Genomic DNA, 27,194 nt, shown 5'->3' on the forward strand with positions numbered 1-27,194 from the left:
TTAATGCAGTTATTCAGCTTTTTTTTTAAAAACTTGCTCTTTCTTTTGTTTTAGTTCACACAGTTAACGTACTTTTAAAATAGTTAATTCGAGAAGAGTAAAGCTGCTAAGCACATGTGTGGCTAATTTTATAATATGGAAAAATAGATAGTCTAAGCACAAAATACTAAATTAAGAATGTGTGCTACTTTTTTGGAAGGGCGATTGAATATATAGAAGTTTAGTATGGTAGTTTAAGAAATTACAATCACAATAAACATAAAAAGTGTAAAGCAAAAAGTGGTAGGTAGAGGTAGTTTATGGTAAACACATGGTGGCGGTATTGTCAAAGAAATCCGTTTCAGCAAAAAAGCAGAAGTCGGGAGTTTTTCTTCCTTTCTTTTTGTCGTTTTATTATTTATTTAAACAGTTTTTTTCAGTTTATTATTATTTACTTATCTTTTCCACTTTATAAATGAGGCAAATCAAAAATGTATTATGGAAATACAAAGCACGCTTAGAAAGAGATTTTAAAAAAGCCCAAACAAACAAACGAGCTTGACGTTATATGCTGCCTTCAAATACCATCAGAATTGCTGTAGCAATTTAGCAGACGAGTGTAAATCTTACCGTCTCCGATATCCTTCAAGGGACGCAGCCCCTGAATTTGGATCATGGCTCACAGACTTGCATGTGGAAGAATTAGGAAAGACGGGTATAAGAAAGCAAGACGTGTATGCAGTTCCTGTTGTTAAAACGCGATAACAATAATTTTAATATGTGAATACGTTTTATATCCGTATACTACCTGGTAATGGTGAATTTAGCTGTCGGTTTAGATATATATTTTTAGTTCAATTTTACTCTCGCATAGCTTGCCTTCCAACTTCAGACTTTGAAGCTAAGATTTTCTACCTCTGTGCTGAATCGTGAACGTAACGAGTTCCGTTCAACATGGCGGCCCAGCGTAGGAATTTGATGCAGAGCGTAAGTGAAAAGCCTGCCGTTTGTTACTCTCAGTAACTCAATATGTGCAAAGTTCCTCTGCTTTTGAAGACTGGCGTCTTACAGTCTTTTTCTCGGTGTTCATCGCTGGTTGTTTGGTCCAATGCTTCCTGTGTAGCTAATTTAGTTGAGCTCATGGAGTGTTTGGCTAACAGTTAGCTAGGCACCTTAATTGAAAAAAAAAATTGGACTAATACGATTTATTAGCGTCTGTATTCAGCACCGAGAAACGCTATCACTTGAAGCAGGAGGAGACAATAACACGACCGATGCTGTTGTTGCAGTTGCAGTGCCTGGGATATCGTCCATATAACCTGTGTGAATTAGCTAAACTTGAGAGTCACAAACTGGTAATTAGCCATATTGTGAACAACACAAACGACTTTTTCCGAGCGACTAACTTTTCTCAGTCGTTTTGTGATTATGTAGATATCTTATGACACTTTTAATTTTACATAGACTGCTTCCCATTTGCCCTACGCGGAGATGCTATCGGTCTCTCCTGGGCGTCAATGATTCACATTAAAACTTTAGGCAAGGTAAGGCAGATACAGGTGTGGTAAAACGGAAGTACACAGTTTATCCTTCTGAGCAGGTAAATACAACCTCAGATGAACAACAACACATGACAGACACACTGTTATTAGTTCTTGTTAAATAAGTTCAAATGTAGAAGCAATCTGAAAGCGACCACGATTCAGTAGCTTGTTGAACCACCTTAAGCAGTAGTTGTTGAAGTTTTGTGTACGACTTTATCACTACCTCACATCATTGTGATGAACTTTGGCTGACTTTTCTCTGTTTGACTTCATTGTTCGGTTTATTAGTATCTCTTTATGCACATCCCCCACCACAGCATTTCAGTCAGGTTGAAGACTGGACTATTGCAACAAATAAATGGACTGGCTCTTAGCGCATTTCTGCTGTATTTGAGCACTGAAAGTGCTTCTGTTATAAGTGATAGCCACTCCATCTCTCTTTCTCTCACACACACACATTTATAAAGTTCTTTTGTCTACACCTAAGTGTTAACACACACTCATCAAAGTCGAGAATTGATCCACCAACTTTCCTATTGGCAGGCAGCCCACTAAAGCAGGGGTGGGCAACTCCAGGCCTCAAGGGCCGGTGTGTTGCAGGTTTTAGATGTGTCCTTGATCCAACACAGCTGATTTAAATGGCTAAATTATGTCCTCAGCATGTCTTGAAGTTCTCCACAGGCCTGGTGAACTGGTCATTTGATTCAGGTGTGTTGACCCAGGGTGATATCTAAAACCTGCAAGACACCGGCCTTGATGCCTGGAGTTGCCCACCCCTGCACTAAACCAACTGAGCCACAGCCCCCACACCTTTTCCACCATTTTCCTGTAGACTTGTTACTTGGATCATTGTCCTCTTGAGTTGCATTTGTGCTGATGTGGTGTGTTTGGTTTTGTCCAAACATGTCACTGTGCACTGTGGCAAAACCTCAGAGTATTAACCTGCCCATGTAGATTATAATCTGCTGTATCAATATCACTATAAAGACATTGGCTTATCTGTAATAGAAAGTGTCGTTCACAGTCACAGTGAAAAGTAAACACACCCTCTTTCAGTCCTAAAGTTGTACCCAGTTTCAAATTGTTTAGAAAAGAACTTCTAACCTTTCCAACCATCCCCAGACTGATTGAGACAGCACTTACTTCTCTAAGATCATCGCTAGCGTCTTTCCTTATGCTTGTGACACACATCTCAACAGCCAAAATGTCTGATGTTATAGAGGTGTTCACTTGGAAGCAGTGTAAGTAACGGTGTGCTTAGTTTATTCACACACAGTTTCTCCATTTTGGCTTAATTTGTGTAAATAATAAAAACTTAACTTTATAATAATAAAACTTTAGAATTGAAAGAGGATGTGCTTTGTTTTCACCACGACTGTGTGCGACACTTTCCATTACAAGTATACTGAATGTGTTTATAGTGACTGACACCAGGAACGTCATCTACAATGTTAACAGTGAAATATGCTTAAGAGTAATGCAAAATAAATCGTATAGTATAGTATAATAGGAGCACCTAATGATGAATGACCTATTTTTCTGGCTCAGGGAGGCTGCAGTACAAACAAAAGCACCATCGGTGCTGAGTGTGTTGCTGCATCTGACAGAAGTGTTTGTAATTTCCTGTTGGACCATTTAATAAATTCAAATGTCAATGAAACCTCATCATATCAAAGCTGGTTGTCTTCATTATGGCAACTTTATAGGATAAAGGTGTAGGGAAAATATCTGTGATGACAGTTTAATTCATTTCTGTGTCGGTTTAAATCTTTTATTTTAAACAAATACTGCTTTCAAACTTGAGTTTAGCACGTAGGCCAAGTATTTGTTTGATTTTTCTTTTTTGATTTCTTTCTTTTTTTTTTATTAGCAGCATCAAAGCTGGACAGATGACCTACCTCTGTGTCAGATGTGTGGGGTCGGAACAGCACCCAACTGTGTGTACGGCCCTGATGGCAAAGGAACTCAGAGCCACCCCAATGAGGATGGACACCTCAGGTTCAGGTACACGATTCGTCCAGTGTGAGACAAATAAGGGTCATCGTTTTGAACTGTGAACTTGTTCAGAGCTGCTTTAGAAAGTGCAAGAATTAAACTAATACTGCGCAGGGAACATGCATAATGCATCCACTTTGAGTTTGTCTGTTTACTTGGGCCAGTCCTTGCTAATGTTGTAAGGAAACTTGCTGACTTAAAACTGTACTGAGATTTATGATCAAACTTATCGGTAGCAGTGTTTCTTACCAGTAAAATCCTGAATAGTTTCTTATTTAATCTCACAGAAAAACAAAGATCTTGGACTTAGCAGGAAAACACAGCAATGCCTGGGCAGAGCACATAAACATGTAGCTTTAAATGTGCACTGGTAATGTCTGAGTCACTGAAGCGGTAAAGAAATAGGTAGTTGGTATATGTCCCTTTTTATAGAGGCTCAGGCTCTGCCAGAGAAATGTGTTTCATCGTTGTGACTTTGCTCGTCTAATTATTTGTAAATGAATCATTTTTATACAAATGTTCTTACATTTGTTACTGCAACAAACACAGCGAAAACGTGAAAAGATAGCACGGCTCTGAGAGTAATCCATAGTTTTTTCAAACATAGGTGCCATGTTTGTTGAGCTTTTCTTTTTTTTTTCCCACAGAGGTGACGATGGCTGTTTCCTGTACGGGGTTTTTAATGGTTACGATGGCAGCAGAGTGGCCAACTTTGCTTCCCAGTGTCTGACAGCGGAACTGCTCCTGGGGCAGCTAAACTCCGGTCACACAGACAACGACGTCCGCAGGATCCTCACACAGGTCTGTTAAGTTAACTGCTGTAACTGTTGAGGAAAGAAACTAGAAACATTTTCTTGCTTTTGCAGTCTGTTAAGGCAGAGCCTGTGACAAAACACTGCACACACAAAATGAATCTTTAAGCCTCTTTAGCCCAGTCTGTGTCAGCCCTGCTTCTGGTCCCAAGCTCTTACTGCGTTTAATAACCAAATATATGAGCGATCCATGAAAGAATCATTCTGAGGCTTTCAGTTGGAACATGTAGCTTAAGATCAGGAATTTTTTCACAGCGAGTCGTCAAAACCGTGCACAATGACTAACCTTGTGTTGGTGGCAGGTGGATCAAAGTAGAGCTGGTAGAGCTCCTGGTAGAGCAGCCACACTGATCATTTTATTGACGATGACAGAAATTGGGTCATTTTTATTTTTATTTTTGTACATTTCATCATCTCTTTGTCATCCTCCTCTTCTTCATCTGCCTCCTCCAGCTCCATGCTCACCTGAAGCCCCATGTCCTGAACTGAATACAGGGATCTTACACGCAAAATGTTTATGAACGTTCTTATTTATTCCTAGTATTGTTGTAGTTGCTGATTTTCAGCAGATCAGACATGTGACCCCTCATGTCTCCCGACAGCAGACAAGAGCCAGCTGTGACGGCAGTTGCTAATTATAAGCTAACGTTATGCCAGAAAACAGGCTAGAGTGTCCTAAAAAAGCACGCTTTCCCTCTGCTAAACAGTTTGATTACATTCTCAGGTTGTATGGGAGTTTATTCACTAAAAGTCCAAGTCCAGCCTTGTACTTCCACTGTGAAGGAGGTTTCAGTAACACAGGCTAACAGCAGCTAACAGTGCCAAAAACAGCAGCACACACTTACGGAAAGGTTCTGGAAATCCTCAACAACTCAGTTCAGTATTGCTGTGTTTAGGAAGAAGTGAGGTTCACTGACTCAGCGACTTGTATCGCTTTCCTTTCACAAGCAGCCTCCTCCATAGTAAATAGTTGTGGATGCTCCACACCTGGTATTACGAGGTAACCGGTGATCTGAGAGAAACACTGACCGCAGTGTTTGAGGTGCCTCAGGGGTAAAACTGTGAAAGATCACAAAATATTTCATCTTCACGTTTTTATTTTTAGTCCTGGTCCTTTGCTAAGTGTTGATATTATTCAAAAATGTTAAAATACAGGGTGTTTTATACAAAATCATAGAAACGCACTGGCCCACCGTGGTCGCTATGTGAGGGTTAAATGTTTAAACTACCCTCAGATATGTTTAAAATAAAGCTACATTGAAGTTATTACCTTTTAGTATATAAATAATACTAATACATTATAAACAAGGCTTTATTTTCATATGGAAAAAAATATATACTCAGACATGCTGTATAAAACTTTTCGGAAACATGTCATTAATAAGCTAATCTGGAGAAACGCCAGCCTTATCATTTATTAAAATAATCAGCGCAGTTCCTTGAGGCAGAAACTGCGCTGATTATTTTAATAAATGAATAAAAGTGTAAAATCTCATTCTTGCCTCAAAGACATTGCTTGCGTTTGCTGCCGCTACATATTTTGATTTAATACTTAAGCCAGCGGTTTTATTTTCCCCCACATTACAAAAACATTTATGGATATTATTTAAATCATATTAATGTGAAATGCCTGTTTCACTTTTTAACGATCGTTTAATGCGACTTAAAGCTTTTTGCGTTAAACAAAAAACGAAACATAACCGTGCAGTGCATTTAAGGGCTAGTCAGATTATAGAAAGATGCTCTGTGTGGGTCATTATGCACTACTGTGGCATAAATGAACCGTATTCATACACTGTGCTTCCCTCACATAGCAGGTCTCCCAGGTGTTTTTCACTTTTCACTACTCAGTCAGTAAAAATTCTCTGTTGTAGTTCATAGATTATAGATTTTCTGTGCACATATGTAATAAGTATTTTTTTGTGTGAACGCGGGCTGCATGTGTGTTCTTATCTTATGTTTGTCATGTCTTCAGTGCCATCTGCAATTCATTCAGTAGCAGACAATCCCCTCGTTGCTGTTCTGAAAGTTCACTCAAGTTCACTCTCTACTTCCTCTACCTGCTGATCTCGTGGTCCTTGTTTTCATTCATTGAATCTCCAACTGTAGCTTCTTGGCCTGCAGCTGGCAGTGATGGTCCTTGTTCTGCTCTGGTCACGAGCAAAACAAGGACCATCACTGCCAGCTGCGGTCCAGGCCCATTAAGCCTGAGTTGACATTTCAGTAGCATTAAGTGTTCAGTAGTGACGCTCGCTCTCACGTGTGTTGACACTTGACATTATACACGCTGTTGTTGCTGCACTGCAGGCCTTTGATGTGGTGGAGAAGAGCTACTTTGAAACCATAGATGATGCTCTGGCTGAGAAGGCTAACCTGAGCAACTACCTCCTACCGCACAATGAGGTAGGAACACTTTTTTCTTTTCTCTTTTGGTTTCCATAACAACCACAGATTTAGGCTTTGATGTGAGCAAGTATTTAGCCACGGGAGAATGAGCTTGTTATTCTTTTATTTGGGCTCATCACTCTCTTTCGTCAGATAAGATACTCAGCTCTTATTCTTTTCTTGCTTTTTTATCATTTGTCTAATTCTCTCTTTTTTCCCTTCATTTCCTATCATCTGTCCTGCTCCTACTTGCTTCATTTTCCTCTTCCTTTCCATCTTTTACTCTGTGCCTTCACCTCTCGGCCAACCAGAATGTTCCGTTCCACCAGCTTTCTCCTCAGAGTCAAAAGGTGATGGAGCGGCTGAAGGAGCTAGAGCAGGAGGTGTCAGGAGGCGCCACGGTTGCGGTGGCGCTCATTCTCAATAACAAGCTCTACATTGCAAACGTTGGTAAGTTGATTCTGGTTATGTCAGCGATGACGCTTTGATTTCCTGTTTAATGTGTGATCGCACTCGATCATTTGCAACAGAAACAGTTGGCAGCAAAACCACCAAAAGGCCAGCCAGTAACAGACAGCCATGACACAGTCTGCTTTGCACCAGCAGATGTCAGGCTTCACACAGATTTGTGTTTGGTTACTGGCCACTCTGTGGAAATGACCGAGGCCGCTTTCAGCATGAAAATCCATGTTAGCTCCACAGTGTCACAGTCTCTATATATACTTATGGAATGCACTTGTTCACTGACGGAGAATAATGCCTTCCTTATTAAAGGTTGGAGAAATGGCTGTATTGCATCCTGATGCAGTTGAGAGCCAATATAGTGTTACATTAGGGAATAATAGTTTGTGTCAAAGGATGAAGCAGTGCAGTGTCTACACATAACAACTTGATAAAGAACTCATTTTAAATTGTATCTTTAGGCACTTTGTTACTAGAAGCTTGGCACTAAAACACAGAATTTGTTCCCATTTCCTAAACTGAACTTCCAAAGAAATGGTGAAGCCTCATCAGAGATGGTCTCAGTGGAAGGCTGGCTGTCAAGAAGGCATTTTTGAGGAAGGGAAACAGGAAGAAAAGGCTGAGGCATGCCAAATTACACAATAACAAACCGTGGCAACACAAAATATGCAGTGATTAATCCATTTGAAATGTAATATCTTTGGTTCAAGTCATCATCAGTATGTACAGAGAAGGTCAGGGGAGAGGTACAACAGTGAGTGTCTGCAGCCATCTATAAAATAAGGTGCCGGCTCTGTTATAATGTGACACTTCAAATCAGCCAGTGGTGTTGGGGATCTGCTAGATCTGACGTTTGGAAAACTGATCACAGAGGCCTTTCCCACCTGTTGTTCAGACTTTTTTTTCGAGTGAAGCTGATGAGAAGAAAGCTGTCTGAAAGGGTGGCACTAAGAAAGAGTATAATAGTCCCACTTTTAAAGTATTCTTATTTAAACAAAGCAAACGAACACAAGCAGGGAACATTTTTGTGTCATTTCATTGCCTATCAACTAGGTAAAGGAGGGGGAAAATGAGTTGTTAATCCACACGCAGAAAGGTTTAGTGAAGACAAAACATACATATAAATCTATGCCAGCTGCCATGGAACTTGATAGCTACCTGACAGCACTGAGAAAAAATCGTAACACTCATAAATAGTAGATTTAAACTTGTGTGGCAGATTCTGCAGACTCCTATGTGACTTCTCTTTCTAAAGAGTGCTGCCAGACTCTCTTTTAAAGCCATGAAACCTCCATCTCTTCAAAGAGGGTATTTGGGGTTTTCTTGTTTTTAACCAACTATGTGAGCTGATGCTGAATGCTCAGCATCAGCTGTAGGTACTAGGAGTAGTCCAGCTGAAATGTTCTGCAGTGCAGATGTGTTCTCTGGAGTAACGAATCACACCTCTCCGTCTAGCAGTTCTGATGGACAAGCATGGGTTTGGTGGTTGTCGGGAGAACGTTACTTGTCTGACTGCTTTGTGTCAAGTGTAAAGTTTAGTGGAGGCAGGATTATGGTGTGGGGTTATTGATCAGGAGTTGGGCTTAGTTCCTGTAAAAGGAACTCTTAATGCTTCAGCGTACCAGGACATTTTGGACAATTTCATGTTCCCAACTTCATGGGAACAGTTTGGAGATGGCCCCTTCCTGTTCTAATATGACTGCAAATAAGTGCACAAAGCAAGGTCTATGAATAAGCGAATTTTAGTGGGAGAACTTGACTGGCTTCTACAGTTTCCTGACATCAACCCAACAGAACACCTTTGGGATGAATTAGAGCTTAGACTGTGAGCTGGGACTGCTCGTCCAACATCAGTGTCTGACCTCACAAATTTGCATCTGAAGAATGGTCAAAAATTCCCATAATCACTCCGAAACCTTGAGGAAAGCCTTTGCAGAAGAGTTGAAGCTGATATAGTTGCAAAGGGGTCAACATCACGTTAAACGGGAATGGGATGTTACTCGAGTTAGATGCATGTAAAAGCAGTCAAACATAGTTTTGGCAATGTAATATATGCTATATGTCAATGCTGAAGCCTCGTCAGAGATGGTGATTTGGTTAGTATATAACCAAATGCCATCACAGCATTTCCACATGCTGTGTTTCCAGCAGCCCACAGACAGATGGAGTTATAGAATGATATTGACTCTTTTCATTCAAACCATACCAACAGTGTCCATCAATATTTTTAAATCCCAGCTTGCCGACTCGGCTCCCGCGGACAACAGCTGCAGTACTAGCATCATAACAGCTAGTTCTGCCTGCATGATTTATTGTGTGTGTTTATGTGTTCTTTAAGCTTCAGAGTGGAAAACGAGCATCTACTGTTAATATCTGAATACACAAACCCGCAGGCCATTTTAGATCCTTAACTGTAAGAAAGTTCAAACAAGGCAGCAGGGCGCAGTTCTTCCCACACAGACGCACCAACTTTGAAGAGCGACAGCGATTTTCCCCCAGAAGGATTTCAGTCTAATAATCATCAAAGCTGCTGCCAAAGGCTGCTGCATATTGAGCTTTGTTTCAGATAAATGTGAACACTGGATATTCCTATTTTTGGTGGATTTATTCACTAATCCAGGGGATGAATCTTACCTATTGGAAATACCTCAGTTTTGCAAAACCCTTTAAAAGCACTGCTTCACGTTTCTTTCTTTTAGCTTCCTGATTTGATGCTGGGGCACACACAGGAAAAGAGCCCCTCCCTCTCAGTTGGATTTTTCTTTTGTCCTTGAGGACGTGGAACAGGGCACAATATGGGGAGGTGGGTAGTAATTAGTAGATGGTAGAAAGGAGGGACTGTTGTCCCCTCTGGTGCTTTGTGTGAGTGAGGGGGGAGGGGGGGGGGAGGTCAAGAGTTCAAAGTTGACAGAACATGAGGCCCAGGGATGTTTAAACATAGGAGTAAGTGTGCTTGAAAATCACTCCCAGCTGTGTGTTGATGTGAAACGCAGTTTGACAGTTAAGGTCATGTGAGTCACAGTTTGAGCTGCAAGTTGGAGTGTTTGGAGAAAGGGGGAAGGGCGCCGATATGTAAACGCTCAATATCAGAAATGGTTGGCTGCTCTTTACAGATTAACAGACGTGCGTTTTCCTGGCTATCACATCAGATTTAAACCCAACACTACCTGATTAACACAGAAGGTGACACGGACCCCTCCCTGTGTATTGGGGCTGATCCGGATGCCCTTATGTGCGGATTATATGAATAATGCACACATACACACACACACACACAGCCGAACATAAGATTTGGCCGGAGGCGGGGGCAGCGTGGAACTGCACCGTGCTTCGGCTCAGCGGCCCCAAACTATTAATATAAAAGTGAATTAATCATTGATCTCTCCCTGCTCAGCTTTTGTGTGGTTGCAGAGGCAAATAATTAATATTTAGCTTTTTAAAAGTACCACAGTGTCTTAGCTCGTTAATTGGTGGAGAGTCGGACCTGTGAGTAACCTCAGAGCAACATCAAAGCCTCTGCATGATTAATGCGTGCAAAAATTAGAAGTCCAAATGTCTCATGAATATGGATAGGGGCTGAGAAAGATGAGACAGTATTTTTTTTTTTGTAATTAACATTTTTTGTCTTGTTTTTATTTCATAAAACTTTTTTATATAAACTTTTATATGGAAGGTGCACCTTATGGCACCTGTTTATTGACATGTATATAATATTTTAAAAGCAATCCTTTGTTTTTGATGCTAAAAGAGACATGTTAGCTCTGTGGTCTTTTTTAAAAAAAAAAGGCTACACCAAAGAGCAACCAGCAGGGCTGAAGAATAAAGAAAATCCAGATGTGCCAAAAACTGTGCAGCTCCTTTGACTTGTACCGTATTTTTGGACCGTAAGACGCACCGGATTATAAATCACATTAAGCAGTCAGTAATCCTACAAACATCACTGCTGTTTAGTTTTCCGTCTTCATTTATGTTGGAAGTGATGACAGAGCTGTACATTTAAATTTTTTCAGAAATCTCTGTCAGAACATGCTATATGTTTAGGTGGAAACTAGCGAGCTAACTTCCTTCTAACGTCTAACTCTGTTAAATTTAATAAATTCTGTTTTCATGGATGTTAAACTTAATTTTTACACCTGGTAAAGCAGCAGCGCTGATCATTTTATTAAAGATGAAAGAATTTAGACAGTTTTTAACTCACAGTGTGCCGCAGTGTTCGTTTGACTTTGGGACCTGAAGCAGACGGAGTTTTGGACGCAGATTACTCCACAAGGCTCCTGACTACAGTAGCCGTAACGCTCCGACAATCCATCGAGCGGTGCTGCTTCTTGCTTACCAAAGTCGTACTAAAACATTTTTTGACAGATGTTTGAGCGCCGTGTATCACATAAAATCGGTTTGAGGTCAGTAAGCACAACCAGAATTCATACATAAGGCACACTGTCGTTTTTTGGGAAAATTAAAGGACTTTAAGTGCGCCTTATAGTGCAGAAAAAACAGTATGCTAAAAGGCCCAATTTTGCCTCAATATGCTTACAAAGATGCTTTTGGTCATTACAGCTTATTTTACCATTTGATGACTTACCTCTACAACCTTTAAAAAAAAACCAGTTTGTCGACCAGATGTTCATTAGCCAACGCTGAGTAAAATTAATTAAAATTTAACAGGAATTAAGTCAGCATTAGCTTTGGTGAGTAATGAAAACACATAAGTGCTTTTTACAGATAGTAAAAAAATAATAAAGTATTGATCGTGTGTGTGGTGCTGTTCTCCTTGTAAAAGTAACACATACAACCATTCAAAGTTTGGTTTGACAAGAAACACTGAAATTAGTTTTCAGTATGATTCACCCCAGTAACCACAACAACTAAAGTCGAAAAAGGCCTGGAGGTGAATCAGCTCTTAGCTGAGAGCTTCAGTGAAAACATCGGAGGCACAATGGGGCCTTGTTAATAGCAGATATTTAGACTTGTTGAACACAGGGTAAAGTATAACAATAATGGCTGCTTTCAGTTTCATGATCCAGTAGAGCCTTAATATTTGCATAACATTTAAATGTCTTTAAGCAAAAACAACAACATAGGAGCAACTAATACTGTTAATGTTTGCTGTGTTCCAGTTCACTGTTAGCTGATCCACTGATCAAACATACTTTATACCTCGACACATCAGAGGGAAATACAGTCACTTGTATTACTAACTGCACCTGTGATTGAAAGACCTCAGAAAATGTGTCTTCTTCTTCTTGGGAAAGCAGATCATTTATACAGTTTAGTGTATCTACTTCAACCGACTCAACTAACAGTTTTACCTCTTGCTGATTTCAAGTTACCTTCAAGCATGTTTTCCTTTGGTTTCAGGGACGAACCGAGTCCTGCTGTGCAAGTCCAGCAGTGACGGCCAGAACCAGGTGCTTCAGATCGGCCGACCGCACAGTACCGACAACGAGGATGAGCTGCAGAGACTGGCTGCACTGGGTGAGACACATTATATGTGGCATAGTGGAGAAAAATCATTATTTGATCCCGAATTTGCTGCTGAACATGTACGTTTACTCACTTACAAAGAAATAAACAGTCTATTTATTTTTTTAATTTGAGTTTTATTTAGAGAGACAGATTATCAGCCAAAGATCCAGAAAATTAATCATTACATTAAAGTTATAAAGCACATCTCATTAAAGTGAAACAGGTATTTGATTTCCAAGCAATGCATGACTTAGTGCTTGATGGAAAAAACCGTGTTGCTAACCACAGCAATAAAAAAAAAATTGTAGTTGGTCACCAGGTTTTCACACATCTTAGGAGGGATTTTGAACCACTCGTCTTTACAGAGAATCTCTAAATCGTTTAGGTTTCTTGGCTGCTGCTTCACAACTGGAAGCTTCATCTCCCTCCACAGATTTATTATAGGACTGAGGAGACTGGCTAACCACTACATAACCTTAATGTTTTCTTGATCTACTCCTTATCTACCCTCTGGGTCATTGTCATGCTGGAAGACACATCTTCACTTTTGTTCTGGTTAAGAGAAGGAGGTTCTCATCAAGATTTTTCTTTGTTTGACCCCTCAGTGCACTGAAGTCTTCCTGTACCTCATACATTATTGTTCCCACCTCTGTGCTTGACTGTATGGATGTTCTTTGGGTCTTCCTCTAAACACAGCACTTTGAGTTTATGCCAAATAGCATTATTTTGGTTTCATCTGACCCCAGAACCTTCCCTGCACCCAAGCCTTTTGAGTCCATTAGGTGTCTAAAACTTGTAACCGGTGTGTTACTGAATTTGTTCTTGGTGACTGTTGTCCCAGCTGCCATCAGACCATTAAAAAGCTCCTCATGTGTAGTTTTGAGCTAATCAACTACCTTTCACGTGATTATCCTCCATCTTCGGGCAAGATCTTGCATAAGCTCAGACAGAGTGTGCTTGATGTTGAAAATATTTCTATTTTCAGATAATCACACCAGCAGTTTGAAGCTTCTCACTAAGCTTCTTGCTGATGGTCTTGTTGTCCATTCCAGCCTGGTGCTGGTTTACAGTTTGGTCCCTGATGTCCTTTGACAGCTCTTGGGTCTTGCACATGTTGGTGATGAGGTGGGAAGAAGCTGCATCTGTGGACAGATGTGCTTTACACACACACACAAGTTGAGACCAGGAGTATTTGTAAGTGACTGATAGTAATAGTGGCACACAGCCAGGCTGTGGGAGCCAGAAACCTGACTGCATTGTTATACTCATCATCCGTGTTATAACTTTTATGTGATATGTGTTTTTCTAGATTTTTGATTGATATTCTGTCTCTCCATTATGACACTACCATAAAAATGAGAGACTGTTCATTTCTTTGTGAGTGAGCAAACTACAAATAACAACTCATTCCTCACGGTATACATACTTGGATATCCCTAAAACTAAACTGGAAATAACAGCAAAACAAGAAATTTTCCATAAAACAAACACTAGAATTTAAAAAAAGAAGCTACACAATAAATAAAAAGAGTGAAATGCTGATGCTCAGTATGTGAGGTTGAGAGCTTTAAACTGGACCCTGAATACAACTGGGAGCCAGTGAAGGGACGCAAGTAATGAGACCATCTGTAAGACCAAGTTAGCAATGTAGCAGCAGCATCCTGAAGAGCCCGCAAGCGACCTGGGGCTCGCAAGTGAGAAGAAAAATGCACAGCAGTAGCCAATAGGAAAAGAGAGATGAGCATCTCTAGCTGTTCTCATGAAAACTATAGCTCTCAGTTTACTGGTGTTTATTAGATGGGGGGAAATAAAGCTGCTCGGTGTGGGTGTATAAACGATGAACTTATCACTCAGAGTTTAAGTACTTTTCAGATACAGTCAGGGAATCTTGACATTTCTTTTTAACTCTTCTTGGTTCTGACTGATGGACAGAAATAGATTTTTGGCACATTACTATTGGAGGGTTTTGGATTGACAGTGTCAGACACACCTCGTCTTACATTCCCTGCATGTTGTGCTTGATATAACGCTCAGCACAGACACAGCCATTAGAGAAAGCACACAGTTGCTCATCCGTGGTGGACAGAGCAGGCTAATGGTCCAGTAATGAGGGTTGTGTATATAACAGAAAATGCATACATCGTAATTAGCTTTGCCAATAGAGCAGTAGGTGCAGCCTGGCCTGTAATGGATGAAATGGGGAAACGGACGCATTTTTGTGTGTTTTTGTTGTGTGTGGGGGTGTTTTCGCCGTTTCACAGCACACCATTAGAGGAGACCGAGCTCTCTGCCTTGCTTTGTTCTCTTGTCTCTTGCTGGGATTCACATTATTATTCCATTGTTCAGGTCCTTCTCTTAATGATTGGAAAAAATGACAGTCGTTCCATTTACCCAGACCAAGGTGACCTCTCACCCCTCGCATTTTCATCCAGGCTCAAACACACAGATGCACCCCTCTCCCTTCCCGTCCCCACCTCTGCTTCTGCTTATCGGTTGTGTGCTTTTGCTCCATCCTCCCCTTCACCTCTTCTGCTAAATTTTCCTCTCTCTTAAAATCATCTCCTATAAGCATTCACCGTCCATGTGTCCGTTTTCCCTCATCTCCTGCAGGACTGGATTCAGCTCGGATAAGACAAGCGGGCCAGATAGCGGGACAGAGCAGCAGCAGAAGGCTTGGAGACTACCGAGTCAAATTTAACTACAACGAGATTGACGTGCTCAGGTGAAGCCGAAAAAACACAAAATATGCGTTTTCTTTCTTTCAATTTGTCAAATGCAAAAACTTGAAAAGGATACACTAAAACACCAGGCTGTCTAGAAATATTCAACTATCTGTGTCACTTGTTTTCTTCTCTTTGTCTTCCTCCATTCTCATTCTTCATCTGCTTAGCTTGTGTTCCTGTGTTTTGAGGTTATGATGAAAGATTAGAAGAAATATCCAGTATCACAAGATAAGACGTGGTACACAATCAACAAAAACTGTGAAGTTTGACCTGTCACCATGTGACCAGTTCTAACCTTTTCAGCTGGCACTGCAGTCCTGAGCAAAGTGTATAAAAAAAATCCCTCAGACTGCTCTAGATGCTCCGTTTTCACCAGTTTTTCAACTCTTGGCTCTGCATGAGGTCACTGAGAGACAGTACTAAGCATGGTGCGTCTATTTTAACCTGCTTGCTGTCGTTTCCAAAGTCTGTGTTTTGTTCGATTGTGCCTACATGAGATTATTCAGTGACTAATGAACCATTTCCTGTTCTATGTTGCATGTGAAAAAGGGGCAACACTATACAAATTCAAACGTTTAGAGGTTTTAGCATTCAAGCTTTCAAGAAATGTGCGAGTCATTTCCTACTGCTGCCAGCCTTTGTGTTAAGCTTAGCTTTTGGATATAGTTTGAATTTGTGCAGCAGGACAGTAGTATCGATCTCCTCAAACCCCTCCGGCAGTGAAAAAAAAAAGACTTTGTGCTTCAAAAGGAAGTCGGCCAGATACTGGAACTTTTTAATGTATCGTACCTTCTTTGTGTGCCGTGATAGCAACGGCTCCGTCTGTCTGACTGTGGAAGTTCCTGTTAATTTTGCTACATCCATTCACTGTGACTCATGATTAACTGATTTAGATTTTAGTGTTTAAAAGATCAAAGCCACAACATCCGCCCAGTTTTTGTGCACACAATAGCTGAAGAACGCCTGGAGGGAATTTCATTAAATGTGTCATAAGCGTCAGCTTGGATTCACAGTTTTCCGGTAAAAGACCGAGGTCAGCATGACCTCCAAAAATCCACTTTTGGACATATTTAAGGACATATTTCCAGTGGTATAATAGTGAAGCAGTGAGGCTGATCTTGGGTGCCCGTCTTGAAACCTCTGAGCTGAGGTGTGTGTGTGCGTGTGCGTGTGTGTGTGTGTGTGTGTGTGTGTGTGTGTGTGTGTGTGTGTGTGTGTGTGTGGCATCCTGATTTTAGAGCTGTTTATTGGTGGTTCTTTTGATATTTTTTTAAAATGGGAATTTGCACTCAATGGCCACTTCATTAGTTACATCTGTTCATCTGCTCGTTAATGCAAATCTCTAATGAGCCAATCAACTTGATGTGTTTATGCATGTAGACATGGTCAAGTCTACCTGCTGAAGTCCAAACAGATCATCAGAATGGGGAAGAAAAGTGATTTAAGTGACTTTGAATGTGATTTGGTTGTTGGTCTGACTATTTCAGAAACTGTTGATCTACTGGGATTTTCCCCACATGGCCATCTGTAGGGTTTACAGAGAATGGTCTGAAAACCAGAAGATGTGCAGTGAGTGACAGTGAAAATGATTTGTTGATGCAGAGGTCAGAGAAGAAGGACCAGTCTGCTTCGAGCTAACTGAAAGGCTCAATTGTTATAGCAGAGTTAGGCTAAACACTCCTCTCATCTGTGAACAGAAAGAGGCTACAATTCACACAGACTCAACAAAAATGCACAACAAAGGACTGGAAGAAAAGTATGCCTCGATTTCTGCTGTGACATTCAGATGTAGGGTCAAAGTTTGGTATACATTAAAGCATGGATCCATCCTGTAACAGTCCTCCTCTCTACCTCCTCTCTACCAGTGGAGGATTGTTTAAAAGCCACAGTCATTGTCACAAAGCTCAGATCATCTTAAACTGGTTTCTTTACCTCAAAGATAAGTGTCCTGTACTCGAATGGCCTCCACGGCCTCCGGATCTCAATGCTGAATAGCATCTTTGGGATGTTTAAATGAGGGATTTACATCAAGGACGCGCTGCAAAACCTGTGAGGAATGTTTACAACCATGAAGAATTAAGGCGCTTCTGAAGGAAAAAAGGGAGTTCCAGCTCAGTAGTAGCAAGGTGTAACTAATGAAGGGTCTGGTATCTACGTTTGTTTGTTTTGTTTTGTTTTTGTTTTTTCTTGAGTCCCTTGTTGACATCTCACATGGTGTCAGTTTCCTGTTATGTACAGCAGTGATCATTATGCTTTAGATCACCTTATTTTTGCAAACTTGACAACTTAGAGCTGTTGCTTCACCTTTCAAGGCAGACAGTCAATATTCATTACACGTCCACCAGCTTGAGAACTGAAACACCAGAGATATTTTAATAGCTTTATTCACCCCTACAAAAAACACCTGTCAGGCGCTCTGTGTCAGCACTGCTTCACAAACAGAGGCTTCGTCTGTGTCCAGAACTCAGCTCAGATACTGAGATGGTCAGAAAGCTGTGTGCAGGCTCTGCGTAGGACCAACACACCATTTCATTTTAGTTTGATAATTTTCTGTGAGAAATCACATTTATCTCAGGCAGACTACATCCTCTATCCTGTGACCTGTGGTTTGGAGGTGGACTACACTGAATAAATCTCGTGAGATTGTAGATGTAAAGCGCAGCTTCACCAGCTGGTGGAGGCATATAACTGCACGGTGGTACTTCTGTATAACTATTATCAGATCAGCCGCTTCCTTACCTTCAGTTCACCGAGACCCTCGGGAAGAGGTGGAGGCGTGGCCTCTGTTTTTAAAAACAAACTTAAAGTTCGGCCCTGCGACAGACTGGCGACCTGTCCAGGGTGTACCCTGCCTCTCGCCCTATGACAGCTGGGATAGGCTCCAGCGCCCCCCGCGATCCTGAAAAGGATAAGCGGAAGCGAATGGATGGACTTAAAGTTCGGCAACTGCCCTCTCCTACTTATTCTAGTTTTGAGGTTCAACTATTGGAGCTTGCTGGACCCCCAACGATTCTATGTGCTGCGATTTATCGACCACCTAAATATAATAGGTCTTTTATTTGTGATTTTGCTGACTTCTTAGGTTCATTTTTATTGAGTTATGACTAAGCTCTTATTACTGGCGATTTTAACATACATATTTGCTGTGCTGATGACCCCCTAGCCAACGATTTCCTTGCCCTAATTGACTCTTTTAACCTTACACATCTCGAAACTTCCGTTTTTATCAAAAGTTCTAGAGAAAGCCGTCTTTCTCCAAATGCAGGCTTACTTAGTTGCAAATAATATTACTGACAAATACAGTCTGGCTTTAAGCCACACCATAGCACTGAAACGGCCCTGCTAAGAGTCTATCATGATCTTCTTGTATTTGCTGACTCTGGTCGCCCTGCCGTTTTAGTTTTATTGGATCTGTCTTCAGCCTTTGACATGGTTGATCATAATATTCTCTTGAGGAGAGCATGTTGTAGGCATCAAGGGTTCTGCCCTTAACTGGTTTAACTCTTACCTCACAGATAGATCCTTCTCTGTTGTGATGGGAGGATACTCTTCCTCTGTTGCCCCTCTCTGCTGTGGTGTGCCCCAGGGGTCTGTATTGGGCCCTTTATTATTCTCTTTGTATATGCTACCCTTGGGCTTCATATTTGGAAAAATATAATATTTCTTATCACTTTTACGCTGATGACATTCAAATCTATTGTCAACTGACTGATGATTTGTCAGCATCACTGAACTCCCTGTACGATTGACTGAGAGAGGTTAAAGATTGGCTGTCAGATAATTCTCTCATTTTAAATGAGAAAAAAAACTGAAGTTATGGTGTTCGACAGCCATATTCCTCGAGACCAGCTTGTTGCCCTGCTGGGGCCCTTAGCTAACTCTCTCTCTGATTCTATACGTAACCTGGGTGTCTATTTGGATAGCTCCTTTAAGCTCGATAAGCAAGTATCATCTGTAGTTAAATCTGTTTTTTGTTTTGTTTTTTTCCAACTGCGCCACATCTCTAAAGCTAAGCATTATATACCACACAGGGACCTGGAAAAACGTATCCACGCTTTTGTGACCTCCAGGTTAGATTATTGTAATTCTCTCTACTGTGGTCTCCAAGCCTTCTCTCTTCGAAGGCTGCAACTCGTTCAGAATGCTGCGGCTCGCCTTCTTACTGGAGCTAGAAAATTTGACCCTATTACTCCGGCTCTTGTTGATCTACACTGGTTACCAATCAAATATCGCATTGAGTTTAAAATCTTGCTACTCACTTTTAAAATCCTGAATAACATTGCGCCCAGCTACCTCACTGACCTCCTCAATCTGTACACTCCTTGTCGGCCATTAAGATCATCAGGTCAATTACTCCTGGCCCAACCCAAGTTTAGACTGAAGACCAGAGGCGATCGTGCCTTTGCTTCAGCTGCACCCAACCTTTGGAATAGCCTCCCTGCTTCTATTCGAGCCTTGGACTCAATCCAATCCTTTAAATCAAGATTGAAAGCATATCTATTTGACTTGGCTTTCAGGACCAGTTAATACCCTTTTAAATCTTTTAAACTTTAAACTTTTAAATTGTTTACATTTTTTATTAAATGTTATTAAATTTATTATCTTATTATTAATTTTACTGCTGTTTTTGTCTTCTTAGTGGATTTTGTATTTATCTAACTCTTCTGGTCTGTTAGTGCCTCTATCCTGTCTGTGCTAGTGCCCGATTTGTACCCTGTTATTGACTTATGTTGATTTTCCATATTACTGTGAAGCCCTTTGGTGTGCCTTCAGGTTTTAAATGTGCTATATAAATAAAACTGTATTGTATTGTATGAAATTCTGTTATCCGGGGGCCCCGTGCTCTCTTCTATCTCACACCTCTCTCTTCCTATTGTTGTCGAGGCCAACTGAATAAAAAAAAAAAAAACCCTTGAGTCATTCCAATTATGATCCTCAATAAAACACATAATAGAGTCTGTATAGAATTTCCTCCTTTGTAGCATCAAAGGGAGTGCAGGAAATGTGATGTGAACAATGTAAGCGCTTCTTTGGATCTATAAGATTAGTTTATTATATGGAGGTCAGGGGCTCTTATGTCTGCTTTTCATCCTGGGTTCTCCCTCTGTCGCCTTCCCCCAGCATATCTTGCAGACTTGACCCGTACCGTCTTTCCTTTTATGTGTCTAATATTAATTTAAGTGCTGTCCGTCTCCTACGACAGCGCAGCCAAGTCAAAGCCAGTTGTTGCGGAGCCAGAGATTCACGGCGGCCAGTCTTTGGAAGGCGTCACAGGCTTCTTGTTGCTGATGTCAGAGGGACTGATAAATGCCCTCGAGTCCGCCCATGGTCCCGAACAGGCTAATCAGGTTAGCAGATTCATTCTGATAAGCTACTTTCACCTCATTTATCCTCATTCCTTCCTCTTCTTCCTTACTTTCACTAATATTTTTTTCTTTCGAGTTTTGTTTTCTTGCCTAGTTTGAGTCTATTTCTGTTTCCTTTATTCTCCTAGGCTCCTTTTTCTGTCCTTAGGTCTAATCCTTTCCTTACTTCTTCCACTCTTACATTAACCTTTTCTTTCTCTGACCCCGCTGTCTATTGTAGGAAATTGTTGCCATGGTAGCAGCAGAGCTAGCCCAGCAGACCAGTCTGGAGGCGGTGGCTCAGTCTGTGGTTGATCGGGTCAAGCGGCTTCACCACGATGTGTTCGTGTCCGGCCGTCAGAGGGCGACTTACTGCTCTCGACACGAAGACATGACCCTGCTCATCCGCACGCTCAACTACCCACTGGCTGATGCAGCGCTCACGCCCACGCAGGGTAGGATCTGGCATTTAGGCATTGATTCATATCTCAAGGAAAGCACGTCTAAGAAGCGGCCTTCTGCTGTAGCTACACCAACACAGTTACCTCATTTAAAACTTTAGCGAGTTAGTCACATTAGAATGCATTATTCATACTGTACCGTTAAAAAAAGGCTCCTGACCTCAGGCACAAGTGTCAGGCGAAGGATTTTGCATGATTCCCCATACAAGGAATATCTCCGGTTTACTTCCCTGGTTGTCTGCCGCTTTCCTGTGCAGGTGTCTGTCTTTGTTGCTATAAACATATTAACTTCTGTTTACTTTACCCTCATGTGTTTGAAAAGCAACATCATGAGGTGGCATGAAGTGGCTCATGCCCCAGGCCAGTCTCTTTGAAGCAAGACTATCTAGGGTCCTTGTTTGTGTTTGTGCACTTGGCTTGTCCTTCCTGTGCTTCTGCAGGCGTTCTTTGGTAGGATCTGGTTTCAGCCGCCGTGCAAGGTTGATGCCGGACATCTTGTTCTTGTCCTTACGAGGTTCATTGAATGTTAAATAAAAATTTTAACCGAAGATCAGATAAAATTTTTATATTTGACGATTGTGCATTGGCATTTGTATCAGAAGAGGGAGCAGTGTATCAGTGTGATCCCAAAGCATCGGATCACAGTTATTAGATACCCAGTTTAAACTCAGACCGGTTTCCTGGAAAATAATCAGAAAATAACATCTGATCCTTGAGTCGAGCTGTTAAAAAGAATATCAAATAGAGCCTAAACAATCAGGCTTTTGAGAAGAATATCGGGTTTACTCCCAGAGCCAGGACCTTTGCTTTTCTAAAGTCCTTGTTGAAATTAGTTGGCGGCTCACAAATATACATGACTCAGCTTTCTTCTACTTCATCTTTCAGGCGGCCGTATCTGTCCCGTGTCTGTGCCCTACTCAAACAGCCAGAGCACCAGTAAAACCAGTGTCACCCTCTCGCTGGTCATGCCCTCACAAAGCACCCTGACCAATGGAACCAACACGGCCTCCACCCTGGAGGAAGGCACCCCGACACCTGGGTAAGCCTGCATTGTCTTGAGTCCCTGCCTGCTCTGGGTCCTCACTCCTTCTCCCCTGCTGGGCATACTTTGAATTAGCCTCTTTTTCACTTTGACGCACCTCTGCCCTGTTTTTGTTTCATAAGCTCAATTTTAACTCCCTTGTTTGCACTGCTGTGGGGCAGATCCTCTGTGCGAGCTTTGTTCTGCTTTCACTCTTCACTCCCTGCTGTTAGGTTTATTTTTGCTGTCTTTTAAATAAGCAGAAAGTCCTCCCTCACATGCTATACTTATTTTGAGTCTTTAGGTCTTATTTTCACACACCCTTGTGTTCCTGCACTGCTATGCTTATTTATATGTTAGCATGGCTTTCGCTCTGCTGTTGCTGTTGGGATGGCACGCCATGATTAATTTCACTTGAAACTCAGAAGATAACACGTGCAGATAAAATGTATTTTAAAACTCCACTTCCTCATTCCACAGCTTGTTTCTTTTGTTTTGCTTTTCTTTATTTTTAAATGTCAGTGTAGAGATAGAGATAATGCAGGTGCCTGTTAATACTTTTTCCAAGAAATTGAGTGTTGTAGAACAAAAGCTGCTTAAATGTCCTCAGTCCTGCTGCCACTGCTGGCTGACGGGGACAAGCAGTCCCGCACAAGCTGTGCAGCAGAGATGAATGAGATGCAGACGGAAAAGAGTTGTGTTGCACCAGCGCAGAGGGGTTGCACTGCTGAGAGACTGAATACGGGTACAGACTATAGGAATATAGATCTGGATCATGTCAGGTGGAACAGCTGGAACTGCATACCAATTTGGGAATACTGACAGACAGAATTTATAATAATGCTTATATTTATGTTCCAGAGCAGTCTATGTGGACTTGATCAGCCAACAAAATACCTGTAACCTGTACCTGCACCTCACTGTAACGTAGCATGATGAAGCAGTTTCCTTCTTCTTTTTGGGACTCATGCGTTAGTACATGTGCTGCACATGCAACAGCGTGCTGAACAGTCTGAATAAGAATTATAGTTCTGTAATTTCAAATTAGATTTATTTTGTTTGGACTTTTTGCTGTTTTTGGTTTTCTTTCAGTTTCAGTTGTTTTCCTGAGGGAGTTTGATAATTTAATGTAGTTTTTACAACTTTTATATAGCGCTTTTTTATTCTAATTAGGCAAAAAAAAAAAAAATATATATATATATATATATATATATATATATATATATAACTAAACTACAAAATAAAACTACATGTCGGGAAAAACATTTTAGTTCACTAACATTTACACACACACACACACACACATATATGTGTGTGTGTGTGTGTGTGTAAATGTTAGTGAACTAAAATGTTTTTCCCGACATGTAGTTTTATTTTGTAGTTTAGTTTTAGTTAACTCCAATAACTTTGGTCTGACCGCGGCCTTTGTCAGGTTGTAAATTTAAAGGATTTGCTCAGCTTCTTTTGGTGGCTGACTTATTTTTAAAAACCTAGTTAGAACCAAAACACTTGGGGTGGAAACATCACTCTAGAAGAGCAGAGTTTGATGCCTTTAATTTTAACTGCAATTATTTTCCAATTTTTGTCCAAATCTTTTTCTTTCTTTTTTTAAAGTTGCATATTTAGATGTGCTTACACATATTTACTTGGATCAGGATGTCAGTGCACTAGATCTTGTTTCCTCTACCAAACTTGATGCTTCAGTTCCATCATTTCTTAGCACCTTCTCGGATCCCGTCATCCATCATCGGCACACTCATTATGACATATTTATAGTCAAGGTCAACATATAGTGTCAGAAACAACAGCCATTTATAACTGATTTACAGTGGTAATACATGTTATTGACGTTTATGACTTAGAGCTGCACTCTGCCCTAAAACGTTCTTGTTGAGCCACAGAGGCTATTTTTTCTCCTCATGTAAAACTCTTTTGCTGTGTGCATAGGTGGTAATTGTGCTTTGTTAATTATATATGTGCTTACTGGAATGCACGGATGATTGACAGCCTCTCCTAGCATACCTGAAGTGTGCACTTGCCTTGTCAGACTACTTGCTCAAAACCGCCTGCTTTATAAAGTGAGCGAGCATGAAGAGCTCTCTGTGTGCGAGTGCATTTCCTAAACGTTCCCGCTGCTTTGATTGATACAAGTGCACGTTTTGATTCTTCCCTTTGCATCGTCGTCCTCCAAGATTGTTTCTTCAGCTCTTCTTCCTCTATGATTTCCACTCTGCTCCCGTCTGTCACTCGCCGTCTGACTCACAGCCATATTTCTCTTCCTCTTGGTTCCCAACTTGCCAATATCCATCCTGTGCCCTTCACTGTGTCCTTGCCTCTCCGTTTTCCGCTCCTGCAGCACGTTTCACCCCACTACCAGCCAAGCTTCCGTCAACATCCTACAGCCCATAATTGAACTCCCTCTTTCCCCTCTTTTTCCCCTCTCGCCCCTTCCCCCCCTCCCCTCCTCCACCTCCCTCCTTTCTCTTTCCACCATGCCTCGTCCTGCTCGGCCTCTCCCTTCATCCACCTCTCTCCTTTGTCTCTCCACTCGTGACATGGACCTCTTCCCCTCCTCTTGGTGCTTCTCATCCTCTTCCTCCTCTATTCCAACCCTCATACCTGTGTCTTCCTCTTCCCTCATCCTCTCCAACCACCCACCTTTCTCCTCCTCCTTCTGCTCCTCCACGCTCCCCAGCAGTCAGAGCCCCACAGCCACTCTGCAGTCCACCAACACCCAGACGCAGAGCTCCAGCTCCAGCTCAGGAGATGGAAGCCTGTTCCGCCAGAGAGGGAGTCAAGCGGCGCAGCCTGACGAGACGGGCAGGGTCCCACCCTACGTGGACTTCAGTCAGTTTTACCGACTGTGGGGGAGCGACCATGGCGATGGCCAGAGCATGCAAGGAGGCCTGGGACCGCAGTGAGACCCACTGGAGTTCCCAGCAAAGCTGACACATGGATTTTTTTAAAGGGACAAAGATTTAGGGACGTGATGGGACGTCTTATAATATGCTGTTAATGTAATGTTACTACATATAAGTGACCTAAAGGTGCATGGGGATGAACTTCTCAACAGAAGTTGAAGACAATGAAATGCTGGGAAAACATTGTCACTTCACTCCAAATTGATGTTTGGTCATTTGTAAAAGACAAAGGTGAGTGAGTGAATCCATGTAATCCAGATTGACAAAATTATTTTCAGATGTAAAGGCACCAAAAGGGGAATCTCATGGACTGGGGAGCTTGTGGAGCTGTGAGTTATTATATACTGTAAGGCCTTAAAACTGAATAAATGAATGCTTTATAAAGTACTGTTTAAGTTGTAATGACAGTATATCTCCAGATTAATTCCCATCAGCTTTCATTTTCCCAAAGAGTTCTTCAATAATTCGTTGCTTTGACGTCCTGACCTTCGTTAAAGACCTCAACGGTCTGCTTATATGGTTGTTATGGCAGCAAGTAATGTAACTAGCGGTCACACTGCATCATTGTGTTGTCATTTCTACACAGCTCAGAGGTCTATTCAGGGATTGACAGTTTAGAATATAAACACAACATGTACAGCAGGGCTTATTAGGGATTTCATTATGATATTACAACCAGCTACCAGCTGGGACTGAAGCTGGTAATAAATAACTTGCTTTAAAGTGGACCTATGATGTTTTTTTATCTACCACGAGTACTTAAAGTTGTGACGCTGTGTAAGATGTAAATAAAGATGAATGAATTTGGAAATGTCATAGACCCATATTTTATCACAATAGAACACAGTAAAAAATAGCAACTGTTTCAACTGAAAAAAGATAATTACCATTTTAGAAAAAATCTTAGCTCAATTTGGATTTGATGGCAGGGCCATGTTCACCACTGTGTAGCATCTGTTCTTTTGACAGCAGACCCTAAATTTTGGAAAACTGAGGAGAGCAGCTGGACTTCTGGCAGACGAATATTGTCCCATTCTTGTCTGATGGAGGATTCCAGCTCGGGTCTGCTTTGTTCTGTTTTGTTTGATCATGTGCCACTTGATTGTTGATGAAAGGTCAGCACCCAAACTCGTCTACTACAAAGCCATACCGTTCCAATGGCTGCAGTTTTGCATTGTCTTTCTGAGCCACACAGTCCTTCCCTGAAAAAGGGGGTCTGGATGGGACCATATGGTGCTCTAGAACTGAGCACTGGTAACAAGCTAGATATTGTATCTGACCTCAGCTCGTGCTAGTTTTAATGCAGTGCCGCCTGATGGCCCAAACATCAGACATCTGGTATCGTTTTTGGCCTTGTCCCTTACACACAGAGATTTCTCAAGGTGTTCTGATTCTTGTGATGATATTATGTACTATAAATCATGAGATACTAAAAATCCTCACAGGTTGACGATCATCTGAAATCTTTTTCTCAAGATGATGCAAATGCAGGTGAACCTCTGCCTCTCTAAGACTCTTTGTACCAAACAGTGTTTCTGACCTGTTGGCAAATAACCAAATTAGCTGTAAAATATTCCTCCAAGCTTTTTACTCTCACTTTGACGTTTGTTGCCCAACCTTTTTAACCTTTTTGCTGCAATCAATTTAAACTAAGCTAATAGAGTTTTTTTTAGATATATATAAAAGGTTGTTTTTCCTCAGTTCAAACATTTAATTTGTTTTCTGTGTTCTGTGGTTAATAAAAATACTGGTTTATGAGATTTGCTAAACATTGCTTTCTGTTATTGTTTACATTACAGACAGTATCCCAACTTTTTGGGTTTGTGTGTGTATATATGCACATTTTTAAAATGCAGGATACACGAGTTTCTGATAATGAGGCCCCTGTATGTGTAAGTTACTGACAACTGTTGCTAACAACCAAAGCTCTTTAGCATCAGCCATGAGCACATTTAGTGGTGATGTATTTTAAGACACGCTTTACGTATGAGAAATAGGTAAGCTGGACCATAATTACAGTTTTGAGTCTCGGATACGAAGTGTGGGCCGCTCCATCAACATGACAAGGAACAGGAAGATC

General features: G+C 41.3%; 1 protein-coding gene across 9 annotated transcripts; it reads left to right on the forward strand.

Annotated features, from left to right (window-relative positions):
- The first annotated feature begins 842 nt into the window (after positions 1-842).
- Positions 843-26,872, forward strand: tab1 (TGF-beta activated kinase 1/MAP3K7 binding protein 1). 9 transcript variants are annotated; one of them, XM_086294922.1, is made up of 11 exons: positions 843-966; positions 3,394-3,527; positions 4,166-4,319; positions 6,638-6,733; positions 7,027-7,165; positions 12,536-12,652; positions 15,254-15,365; positions 20,570-20,714; positions 20,953-21,166; positions 22,058-22,211; positions 24,550-26,872. In XM_086294922.1, the coding sequence occupies exons 1-11, from the start codon at positions 934-936 to the stop codon at positions 25,112-25,114; spliced, it is 1,863 nt and encodes a 620-aa protein (XP_086151048.1). In that variant the 5' UTR covers positions 843-933; the 3' UTR covers positions 25,115-26,872. The 9 variants fall into 9 exon arrangements, with proteins under 9 accessions (XP_086151048.1, XP_086151050.1, XP_086151051.1 ...); XM_086294924.1 differs by having other exon boundaries at positions 24,889-26,872; XM_086294925.1 differs by having other exon boundaries at positions 24,892-26,872.
- Positions 26,873-27,194: the final 322 nt, after the last annotated feature.

This window comes from Aulonocara sp. 'chitande type north' Nkhata Bay, linkage group LG6 (genome assembly GCF_057382095.1).
Source record: "Aulonocara sp. 'chitande type north' Nkhata Bay isolate Kocher_YH1m ecotype deep benthic linkage group LG6, A_spYH_male_GT1.1, whole genome shotgun sequence".
Taxonomy (NCBI): domain Eukaryota; kingdom Metazoa; phylum Chordata; class Actinopteri; order Cichliformes; family Cichlidae; genus Aulonocara; species Aulonocara sp. 'chitande type north' Nkhata Bay.

Excerpts from the sequence above, each read along its gene's own strand:
- tab1 (XM_086294922.1), top strand. The coding sequence starts at position 934 with ATGGCGGCCCAGCGTAGGAATTTGATGCAGAGC. Across the intron at positions 6,734-7,026 it reads ACCTCCTACCGCACAATGAG|AATGTTCCGTTCCACCAGCT; the intron begins GTAGGAACACTT and ends TCGGCCAACCAG. Across the intron at positions 15,366-20,569 it reads AACGAGATTGACGTGCTCAG|CGCAGCCAAGTCAAAGCCAG; the intron begins GTGAAGCCGAAA and ends CTCCTACGACAG.